Here is an 11,497-nt window from a genome sequence, read left to right as displayed (position 1 = left end):
GTTGCAACGCGTGGGCAATTACCAATCCTAAAAGTAAAAAAAAAAATCACTCCTTCCATTTCTAAATATAAGTCTTTCTAGAGATTTCAATACGGACTACATGCAGATGTATATAGACATACTTTAGAGTGTAGATTCACTCATTTTGCTCCATATGTAGTCCATGTTGGAATCTCTAAAAAAATTTATATTTAGGAACGGAGGAAGTAGCAGTGTCCAACTGAGGAAGAGAATTATTTCTACAAAAAAGAAAACTGAGAAAGATAACCCTCCCCTCAATCAAAAAAAAGAAAGAAAACCCGGATAGGTTTCGCTGGTAAAGCTCCAAATCTCCCCATCTTCTCGATAACAAGGCGCCCAGTGCCCCAGTCGTCTCTCCTGCAATAAAATCACATCTTTCTTTGTGTGAGCCGCCATATCCCCACCCCACCTCGTCCAATCCTACATACAAAGCTAAGATATTGTTCCCCTCCTCCAGCGGACGTATTTGTCTGCAGTGAGTTCTTGGTGAGGAAAGGCCTACCTACTTGTCTGTGCTGCTACTTATTACTTTTGCTGTCGTCGTTTCTTTCTCAAGATCGGTGGTCTCTTTTGCTAAGGATTTTGGCCGAACTTCTTATCTGTTTTGGAACAATATACAAATATCCTATATATGTACTGTCCAAGATGCGGCTTAATCCCCTGTGTTGATTTCACTGCAGACCATCCTGCAGAATTATATTGGACACCGCAGACATTGGGAGTGACAGCTCTTCCTCCTCCTGTACGTTTTCTTGGTGTTCAATTGATCGGTTCAGGCCAGCGTATAGCACGCCGTAGTCCCCATCAGTGACGGAACTACATCAAGTAAAACTCTGCTACGGCCGGTGCAGTCCAGCAGTTGGTAGAAATTCACTAGGATATGAGAGCAAAATGGGTCATAACTGCAAGGGGAAGAGTGCCATGCAATCCTGCAGCGAGGCCACGAACAAGAAGACGACGGAGGTGCTCCCAAGCAAGAGGAAGAAGGTCGGGGCATCATCAGTTGGCGCACCATTGCTTCCTGATGACATGATATTGGAGGTTCTACTTCGGCTCCCAGTCAAGTCCATTCTACGCTTCCGGGCCGTTTGCCGCTCCTGGGCTGCAACGTTGTCCTCCAAGGAGTTCTGCAGCCTCGACATTGCCACCTCTAAGGCAACACCACCAACGCCGAAGCTACTGATGTTCTCGCACGCAACAAGCTTTGGCTCTGCTGCAATGTACTCATGCTCGCCGTCAAGCCCCATAGATGACTTACTCTTCACCTTTGACTGTCCCCACTCCGTGGAAGTAGTGACGCCCTCGCCATGCTGTGGACTCACCCTTCTATACAGTGATTTTGCGCCAGCTTACTATGTTTGCAATGCAGCTACACGGGCAATCACACGTCTGCCACCTCACCGCATTCCAACATACCATTCCAGTGCTGGACTGGGGTTTGATGCCCGGACAAGCGAGTACAAGGTCGTGAGGTTGATCAATGGGTTCTCCGGTGAGAGGGAAACGATCAGGTGTGTTGTGTACACACGTGGAGCTGATCACTGGAGGCCGGCGACTAGAGGAGTACCCTTCAAATGGTCCCAGTTTGCAAATTCTGCAGTTCGTCACGCAGCGATGAACAAAATACCACCTGTGTTTGCCAATGGATTTCTGCACTGGTTGATCAATCCTTCTATTATCGTCAAAAGGGCAAGCGCTGCTATCATATCATTTTCTGTCGCAGAGGAGACCTTCGGATGTGTCCGTTCACCGCCGTTTTGGGGACCAAGCGAGCATCTGCGCTCCTCGTCGCGGTCACAAGGAGAGCACCTGGTTGTGATGGACGACCAGCTGTGCATTGTCCGGGATCTTCACAACGGAGTCCCTCATGGCGGCACCTTGGAGATTTGGGGACTGCTGGATTATGGCTCTGGTGATTGGTCGCTAAATCATCGAATTGTTTTGTTCGGGCAGGTAAAAAGAGAATTGGCCGAGCCACAGATTGTGAGGGTTATGGGTAGTGTTGGCAACCGCAAGTCGGGGAAGAAGATTGTGGTTGCGACTAGCAAGCACTTGGTTCACAGCAAGTTTCAGAAAAAGGTTTACTCATACGATCCTAGCCGTCGAGTTCTAGAGAGCATTCTTTCGGTCACCGAGGCACACGCCTTTTTTACGGGATTTGTCCCTGGTTCAAGATTCAGCTTGCTTGAAGAGAGCCTTGCTCCAGTGCATAAAACTCATGAAGAAGGCCTGGCCTTCAAAAGTGTGCTAAAGAAACTACGGCTCCATGCTAAAAGGATAAAAGACGAAAGGTCTCTGTTGTCGAAATCTTCTGTAATTGAAGGACTTTAAGATTCTTGCTAACATTAAGTATGAAGAATATGTCGAATATGTTTGATGTCATCCTTGCCCTTGTGTTTTGCAGTTTGGCTTGTAGGAGTATTATGTTTTTTTTTGGCGAGTAGTCGAGCATTAAGGTTAATGGAGATATTACTTTCTTGACATTCTTGTGATGGCGATAGATAATTAGCTGCATTGTGTGAATGGAAAATCATAGACAGTTAATTGTGCATTTGTTATGAATTAACTCAAAATCAGGTAAGAATCCAAGCAAGTTACCCGGCATAGTTTACATGTATGTCCTTTTCTTGTTTCGATGTATGATATGCATAAACATACTTTATAATTATTCATCCATTTCCCTGTTTTGTGGGAGTTCTCTTGTTCATTTTTTTTTTGCGTTTTGATAAACAAGAACAAATCTGAAAGTCCTTGTTGATTTTGAATTGCTAATGATGTAGCAGTTGCCGTTAGCATGATCTACTATTTTGCACTATAAATTGGGTAGAGTGTTTAGTATTATTTGCACTGCTTAACAAAAGAGGTGACCCATGACTGGCATGAACTTGCTAGTAGTGGTGACGTGCAAGGTAGCCGACCATGGTGACCGGTGAATCTTCCTCGATGCTACCACAGCATCATTGGGAGGGTGTGCCGCCTCCTGTGTATGGTAGGTTCCCAATCTCCATGATTTTGGTTTAAGCTTATTAGGATTTCATAAAACATGTAAACGACGAACAGTATTACCACCTAGCCAGTGGTGTTACTTCCAATGGTATTAAGATCGTTTTACTGAAGAAACTGTTGAAAAAATTCCCGAAAAAGTTGCATATACCTACAAAAAATTAAGCAATCACGATCACAACAGATTATGAACATGAATGGATGCTTCGTATCAAAAGCCAGATCCGCATAAATCTTTGCCATCGCCTTCTCGGTCAGATAGATATAAGATTGTTTGCACTGTTCCATTTGTCATTGAAGCATCAGATAGATATATTTGCAATCTACAAACAGGAAAGTGCATTATTCAATCGACGGAGATGTTCAAGAAGAGTATAGAAGAAGCATAACTACAACGCATAGAACAGTGCAAACAATTACCATGATCATTGTGTCGTTAAGAGTGGTTCTGAACATGTGACCGTCTAGCTAAGCAGACAACAGAGTAGATAAAAATATTGGCTGCTTTGAACACCCAAATAAACTAGAAATTAATTCAATCATCACGATCTCGTCATGTCCCTACCACAACACCCACATGCATAACTGGGACAATTTAGTTCCAACATGAAAGCTTGTATGCAGAAATCTCTAGAACGTTCGGACGCCCAACAAAACTATGGCTGAGAAATTTCATTTATCAATGCATTCAACATTTTTATCCTCGTCATATATCCACCAAACTGATAATTTCTGAGCCCAAATGTTACAGACCTAATACAACAAGAATTTAGCTCTTTTCAAACTACTACTCTTTACAGACTAATTTCCCATACATGATTGCATACGCGTAGAGCTGCTACCGGATGTGTAGGTATGGTGATCTCCAACAAATTAATATTTACTTATTTAATATTGTACTCACCACTGTCGATGTCTGACCCATAAGCATGGTGTATCCGGTACGAACTGAATAGACGACCATCATTGATTTATATTTAACATTTTTACTTCTATATAATTATGACCCATTCTTTCGATATGTGATCTTAACTATTATAATTTTCATTATACGCAAAATGAACCAAGTAATAATGCAACTAATTTTAAGATCCAGAAGTACCATTATATACTTTAGTTCTTGATGGTAAAAATACAATTGATTTAAATTTGAAGTATATATTCCAATGGTACTAATACTAGTTGTTAAAAAATTTAGACTTCTAAAATATAATTGGTATGTTTTTTTAGATTAGCGAAAAAATTGTATGTCTTCATGTATTAATTTGTACTACCTAGATGAATGGAAAACATGTATATTTGATGCAAAATGCTTCTATTATAGTTCCCTTAAATACAATGGATAAAGATCTAATGCTGATAAAAGTTTCTAGAAAGGTTGTATGTTTCATTTGTTAAATACGAGGGGTAATTATGAATGTACCAAATAAAAAAATCTAGACTATACAAATTACACTCTCCAAGTGCAAGTAGAGGACCATCACTGGGCTATGCCACGTCGATCGATTTACTGTGCGAGGAGAAAAAAGGCAAGGGATAGACACATTGATTAGTTTGTTTCCTTCCTCCCAACAAAGGCAGCTCCGCACCAGGTCGCACGCACACATCTTCTGCAGCGGAAGTGTCGTAGGCGTAGTCGATCACACACACGTATAGAAAGTAAAATTCACACAGAGAAGTAGGGGTAGAGCTCTGTTTATTATTCATTGATCAACTATACATACAAAGAGTGCTCTCCTTTTTATATAGCTAGGGGTAGGGGATAAGTACCTACATAACGTTAAGTGAGGAAAACGTTCGGTCAACAGGAGGTGCAACGGGCAAGCCAGGCCGCACCCGGTCCTGTGGGCTGTTGGTTTCCGAACACTCCCCCTTGGACAGTTATCCGTATATCCATACGTCAAGACTCCAAAAAACCCAGTGGAAAAAATATGGAGAAAGAGCGCACAATATGCGTTATTGTATTGCACGAATTGCCTCGTCAAAAACCTCATGTGAGAAACATCAGGAATACTCACTCAAGGAAAAAAGAGTACAATTCACTCAACCTTCAAGTTGAGTACTCGATCATCGGGACCGAGATTTTAACAATGAGCTTGTGAACCTTGCATCTCCCTAAGTCTTATTATATCGATTCCAGGCACACGTCTCTCAAAGGATGGTGCCGGTAATGATTTAGTGAACAAATCAGCAAAATTGTCACAAGACTTAGTATACAAGATTCTCACCTCGTTCATCTTCTGCAGCTGATGTGCTTAGAAGAACTTAGGATTAATATGCTTTGTGGGGTTACTCTTCACATAAACCATCTGAACTTATGCAGCACAATCATCATTATCATCATATATAATGGTATGGGTTTATACGGTGTTCAGACCACTTGTCTGCTGAATGTTGCCGATCATAGATATTTTTATTTGTATTTACTACTCAACCTCAGGGACAACTTTTGTGGCATATGTTAACATGGTATCTTCAACATTGAGGAACTCCATTCCAAAATCTATTGTCTACTGCCAAGTCTGTGAGGCAAAGCGTTCATTGCTCGACCACTTCTTTACTGAGCTGGGAGCAAGAGAGGTAAGGTTTTTGAAACACACTGAGGTCGTTTGAGTCTTCGATTTGTAACATACAAGCGTGACCTGATTGGTGATGTTACTGTAGATTTGATCGAGGGTTCTGTTATTGCTTAGTATCTCTAGACTCTAGCTGTTGGTATGCATGTATTTCTTGCCACATTCTAAGATGATTGGCCGTGAATCTCTGTTTATGCATTGCATACTGCAGAAAACTGCTATTTTGTAGATCTGAAGTCAGTTCTGAGCTCAGTTTCTTCCATGTTGATGCATGTTTCTGTCTGTACCATGCACTTAGTACTTTGCCAGCCAACTAGTCAATTACTCCTTAATTTTTCTAATAGTCATGATTCACACTTTCCTTGGGTTTTAAGAGAAATCTGATGGAATATCAATAATTAACATACACCTGCATTTGCAGATTAGGCAACTTTCGAAGCTCCTCGTGCTCTCGCCCGCAGCAACATTCGGCTCCGTCGCTGTGTACGCGTGCTCGCCGTCAAGCCCCGTAGACGACCTACTCTTCACCTTCGACTGCGCCCGCCGCAACTCCGTCGAAGTGGTGACGCCCTCGCCATGCTGCGGGCTCACCCTCCTGTATGACGCCGCCGCGCCGGCTTACTATGTTTGCAATGCGGCTACACGGGCGATCACGCGTCTGCCACCTCACCGTGTTCCGACATACGATTCCAGTGCCGGACTGGGATTTGATGCCCGGACAAGGGAGTACAAGGTCGTCAGGTTGATCAATGGGTTATCTGATGATAAGGAGACGATCAGGTGTGATGTGTACACACCTGGAGCTGACCGCTGGAGGCCTGCGGCTGGAGGAGTACCCTTCAAGTGGTCCCAGTTTGCAAATTCTGCAGTTGCTCATGCAATGGTGAACAAAATATCACCCATGTCCGCCAACGGGTTCCTGCACTGGTTGGTCAATCCTTCACTTATCATCAGAAGGCCAAGAGCTGCTATCGTATCGTTTTCTGTCGCAGAAGAGACCTTCGGATGTGTCCGTTCGCCGCCGTTCTGGGGGCCAAGAGAGCATCTGCGCTCCTCATCCCAGTCGGAAGGAGAGCACCTGGTTGTGATGGATGACCAGCGGTGCATTGTCCGGGATCTTCGCAACGGAATCCCTCATGGCGGCACCTTGGAGATTTGGGGACTGCTGGATTATGGCTCTGATGATTGGTTGCTGAATCATCGAATCGATTTGTTTGGGCAGGTAGAAGGAAAATTGGCCGAGCCACAGATTATGAGGGTTATTGGTACTATTGGCAATTGCAAGTCGGGGAAGAAGATTGTGATTGTGACTAGCAAGCACTTGGTTCACGACAAGTTTCAGAAAAAGGTTTACTCATATGATCCTAGCCGTCGAGTTCTAGAGGGCATTCTTTCGGTCACCGAGACGCACACCTCACTTATGCTCTTCGTCCCTGGTTCAAGATTCAGCTTACTTGAAGAGATCCTTGCTCCGGTGCATAAAACTCATCAAGACCTGGCCTTCAAAAATGTGCTAAAGAAACTACGGCTCCATGCAAAAAGGATAACAGACGAAAAATCACTATTGAGGAAATCTTCTGTAATTTAAGGACTTCCAAGAATCTTGCTAACATTACAGTTGTCATGCACGTGATTGTGGTGTAACTCTCGGAATTGTTGCCTTATGCACAATTAAATCCAGGCGTAACCTATAATTATGAAGAATATGTTTGGTGTTGTCCTTGCCCTTGTTTTTTGTGGTTTGGCTATTATGCGTTTCTTGATTCTTGTGATGATGATAAATAATTAGCTGCATTGTGTGAATGGAAAATCATAGACAGTTAATTGTGCATTTGTTATGAGTTAACTCAAAATCAGGTAAGAATCCAAGCAAGTTACCCGGCATAGTTTACATGTATGTCCTTTTCTTGTTTCGATGTACGACATGCATAAACATATACTTTATAATTATTCATCCATTTCCCTGTTTTGTGGGACTTCTCTTGTTCAATTTTTGGTAAACAAGAACATATCTGAAAGTCCTAGTTGATTTTGAATTGCTAATGATGTAGCAGTTGCCTTTAGCATGATCTACTATTTTCCACTATAAATTGGGCAGAATGTTCAGCATTATTTGCACTGCTTAACAAAAGAGGTGACCAGCGATTGGCATGAACTTGCTAGTAGTGGTGACGTGCAAGGTAGCCGACCATGGTGACCGGTGAATCTTCCTCGATACTACCACAACATCATTGGGAGGGCGTGGCGCCTCCTGTGTATGGTAGGTTCCTAATCTCCATTATTTTGGTTTGAGCTTATTAGGATGTCATAAAACATGTAAATGACGAATATTATCACCACCTAGCCAGTGGTGTTACTTCCAATGATATAAGATCGTTTTACTGAAGAAATTGTTGAAAAAATTCCCGAAAAAGTTGCATATACCTACAGAAAATTAAGCAAGCACGATCACAACAGATTATGAACATGAATGGATGCTTCGTATCAAAAGCCAAATCCGCATAAATCTTTGCCATCGCCTTCGAGGTCCGACGGATTTGAAGCACAAAGCCTGATCTATTGATCATCGATTTGTCATTGAAGCATCAGATAGATATATTTGCAATCTACAAAACGGAGATGTTCAAGGAGAGTATAGAAGAAGCATAACTACAACGCATAGAACTGTGCAAACAATTACCATGATCATTGTGTAGTTAAGAGTGGTTCTGAACATGTGACCGTCTAGCTAAGCAGACAACAGAGTAGACAAAAATATTGGCCGCTTCGAACACCAACTTGATGGGTACCCAAATAAACTATAAATTAATCCAGTCATCACGATCTCGTCATGTCCCTACCACAACACTCACATGCATAACTGGGACAATTTAGTTCCAACATGAAAGCTTGTATGCAGAAATCTCTAAAACGTTCAGACGCCCAACAAAACTGTGGCTGAGAAATTTCATTTATCAATGCATTCAACATTTTTATCCTCGTCATATATCTATCAAACTGATAATTTCTGAGCCCAAATGTTACAGACCTAATACAACAAGAATTTAGCTCTTTTCAAACTACTACTCTTTACAGACTAATTTCTCATACATCATTGTGTGTCGTGTTACCAAACTAATACTCTTTTCAAATGAACGGAGCATGAACAACAAAAAGAAATTCATCGCCTCAAGATAGCACTTTGGCTGAGCTTCTCTTACCCCAGGTATAACATTAACCAACTTCAAAGCTAGAACCGCCACAATGCGTGTGCCAGGTATAATATCGACGAGATTTGAAGTACTTCGGGTGATAGAAGATATCCACAACAGTGACCTTTGGTATATTCACCATATTCTAGTATTGTTTAATGCATGACAGAATAAAGTATCCAGTCAAAATCAATCTGAGCAGCTAGCTAGTTGCACAAAAATTTAAACCATGTCTGATTTGGTGGCATTAGCCATGGTAGATGGCATGGCTAGCTATCCATTGGTTTACTATGCACTTGAACAAGGCTCTCTTCATCAAATAAACTGAATGTTGAAGCAGGCCTGGTATGTGTGTGTGTCTCGGTGATGGAGAGGATGGTCTCTAGAGCTTGACACCTAGGGTCATAGGTGTGAAGCTTCTGCTCAAACTGGCCGGCGAACTTGTCTTTGCTAGAAGCAATGACTATCTTCTTCCCTGACCTACAGCCGCCAATGAGTCCAACAACCCTCACAGCCATCACATCAAGCAAATATATTCCCACGTGGCCGAACAAATGAATTCGATGATAGAGTGACCATTCACCAGGGCTATAATCCAGCAGTTTCCAGATCTCCAAAGTGCCATCACGAGGGATTGTATTGCGAAGGTCACGGACCATGCACAGGTGGTCATCCATCACAACCAGGTGTTCTTTTTCTGACCCGTAGTGCAGGTGCACTTCTGATGTCCAGAAGGGTGGGGGTGATCGGACACATCCGAAGGTCTCGTCCGTCAAGGAAAATGTTAAGATGGGAGCTCTTGTCCTTGCGGCGATAAGGGAAGGACCGATGAACCAGTGTAGTAATCCGTTGGCAAACACCGGTGGTACTTTCTGCGTCGCCGCATGTATAGCTGCAGAAATTGCATACCTGTACAACCTGAAAGGCACTCCTCCACCGGCCGCCGGCCTCCAGCAAGCAGCTCCAGGCGTGTACACTTCACACTTGTTCCTCTCCTTGTCACCGCAACGCCCACTGATCAACCTCACCACCTTGTACTCCCTAGTCCGGGCATCAAATCCAAGTCCGGCAGTGGAACGATATGTTGGTGGAGTACAGTGAGGCGGCAGACGTGTGATTGCCCGTGTGGCTGCATTGCAAACATAGTAAGCTGGCGCGGCATCATCATATAGAAGGGTGAGTCCATGGCATGGAGAGGGCGTCACTATTCCCATGGAATTGCGGCGTGCGGTGTCGACGGTGAAGAGTAAATCGTCTCTGGAGCCTGACGGCGAGCATGAGTACATTGCGGTGGAGTTCAGTCCTGTTGTGGGCGAGACAAGCATGAGTAGCTTTGGTGCTTGTGGCAGCTCCTTAGAGATGGCCATGCGTAGGCTGCAGAAATCCTTGGAGGAGAAGAGTGCAGCCCAAGAGCGGCAGACAGCCCGGAAGCGGAGAATGGATTTGATAGGGAGCCGAAGTAGCACCTCCAACATCATGGCATCAGGAAGCAACAGTGTACAGAGAGATACAACGGCCTTCTTCCTCTTGTTGCTTGGGAACACCTCTGCTGTAATCTTGGCAGCATCGCCACAGGATGGCATGACACCTTTTCTCTTGCTGCTATCCATCATCCCACCAATTTCTGCTGCTCCAATCAGCATTACTAATTTAGCAAGATGTTCTGCAGTGAAATACACACATGGGAATAATTTGGGTGTTAGTACAGTGAACCCAGATGCATAATTTTTTTGGAAACATAAATTTAACTGACTGCTATTGGTACTATATCAGCCGAGGGCAATACACTGCAGGACTCGCCTGAACATATCTGTATTGTTTTGAAAAACGAACAAGCAAGATCAACCAAATTTTTATTTTCATTACATTGATTTTTTTAAACAATTGCTCTTTTAATTTAATTTAAGAGGAATGATTGCTCTTGGTGATACTATCTGAAAACAGTAACAGCAAAAGTTTGAGGGTAATAGGCATCAAAATACATATGAAGATGCCCCCCGCACCATATAGAATACTACAAAAAATTGAAGGGGCCAGATCGACCTTGAGCCAAGACAGATCTTGATGATTTCATCACAACAAAGGGAAGATTAGATCAGAAGGAGATCCGGCTGACAAGAACAGGAATGACGGCATCGAACAGATCCGAGCGAGTTGGGGGTTCCTTACCAAGCGAATCCACTGGAGGACAGCCGCGACGAGCAGTCGCTTAGATTGGAGGAGTATTGACGAAGCTGGGGTCACGGCGGCACGGCGGAAAGAAGATCGATATTTTTTCCGAGAAAGAGGGCGAGGGCGCCCTGTTAATCTGTTATATATCGAGGGGACGGGATTGTTTTTCAGTTTAGCTGGAATAAATATAACTCACGTCAGCACACACGCGTTTTATAGCATCACATTCAATGGCTATAAAAGATGAATGAGACCAAATTATATCTCATCTAAATGAGTTCTAGGTACTCCTATTTTTTTCTTTCTTTTTTTCTTTTTTTGAGTCTAGGAAGGGATTGGGCTGTTTTTTTCTTGATGAGGGCACTAGTAGAAAAACTACTTTACGTGAGACACATTAGTCCCGATTTGTAAATGAACCGGCATTAATGGTATCATTAGTCCCGATTCGAACGGCTAGGCATTAGTTCCGGTTCATTAGACAGGTGTTGCAATTCGGAGCAAGAGATGGGTTTCAGAAAACTGTGGGTGGAGCAA

The 11,497-nt window shown here is 43.2% G+C and overlaps 1 protein-coding gene across 1 annotated transcript; it reads right to left on the bottom strand.

Annotated features, from left to right (window-relative positions):
- Positions 1 to 9,060: 9,060 nt before the first annotated feature.
- Positions 9,061 to 11,060, bottom strand: LOC119350820 (F-box protein At5g49610-like). Its single transcript, XM_037618469.1, has 2 exons — positions 10,961 to 11,060; positions 9,061 to 10,454 (listed from the first exon to the last, which is right to left on the bottom strand). Exon 2 carries the CDS (start codon positions 10,432 to 10,434, stop codon positions 9,061 to 9,063), a length of 1,374 nt encoding a protein of 457 aa, XP_037474366.1. The 5' UTR covers positions 10,435 to 10,454; positions 10,961 to 11,060.
- Positions 11,061 to 11,497: the final 437 nt, after the last annotated feature.

This window comes from Triticum dicoccoides, chromosome 1B (assembly GCF_002162155.2).
Source record: "Triticum dicoccoides isolate Atlit2015 ecotype Zavitan chromosome 1B, WEW_v2.0, whole genome shotgun sequence".
Taxonomy (NCBI): Eukaryota; Viridiplantae; Streptophyta; class Magnoliopsida; order Poales; family Poaceae; genus Triticum; species Triticum dicoccoides.
Note: the sequence above shows the minus strand (reverse complement) of the source record. Positions and strands in the feature narration are given on the sequence as shown.

What these genes read in the sequence shown, in the direction of transcription:
- LOC119350820 (XM_037618469.1), bottom strand. Translation starts at nt 10,434, where the DNA reads ATGCTGATTGGAGCAGCAGAAATTGGTGGGATGATGGATAGCAGCAAG.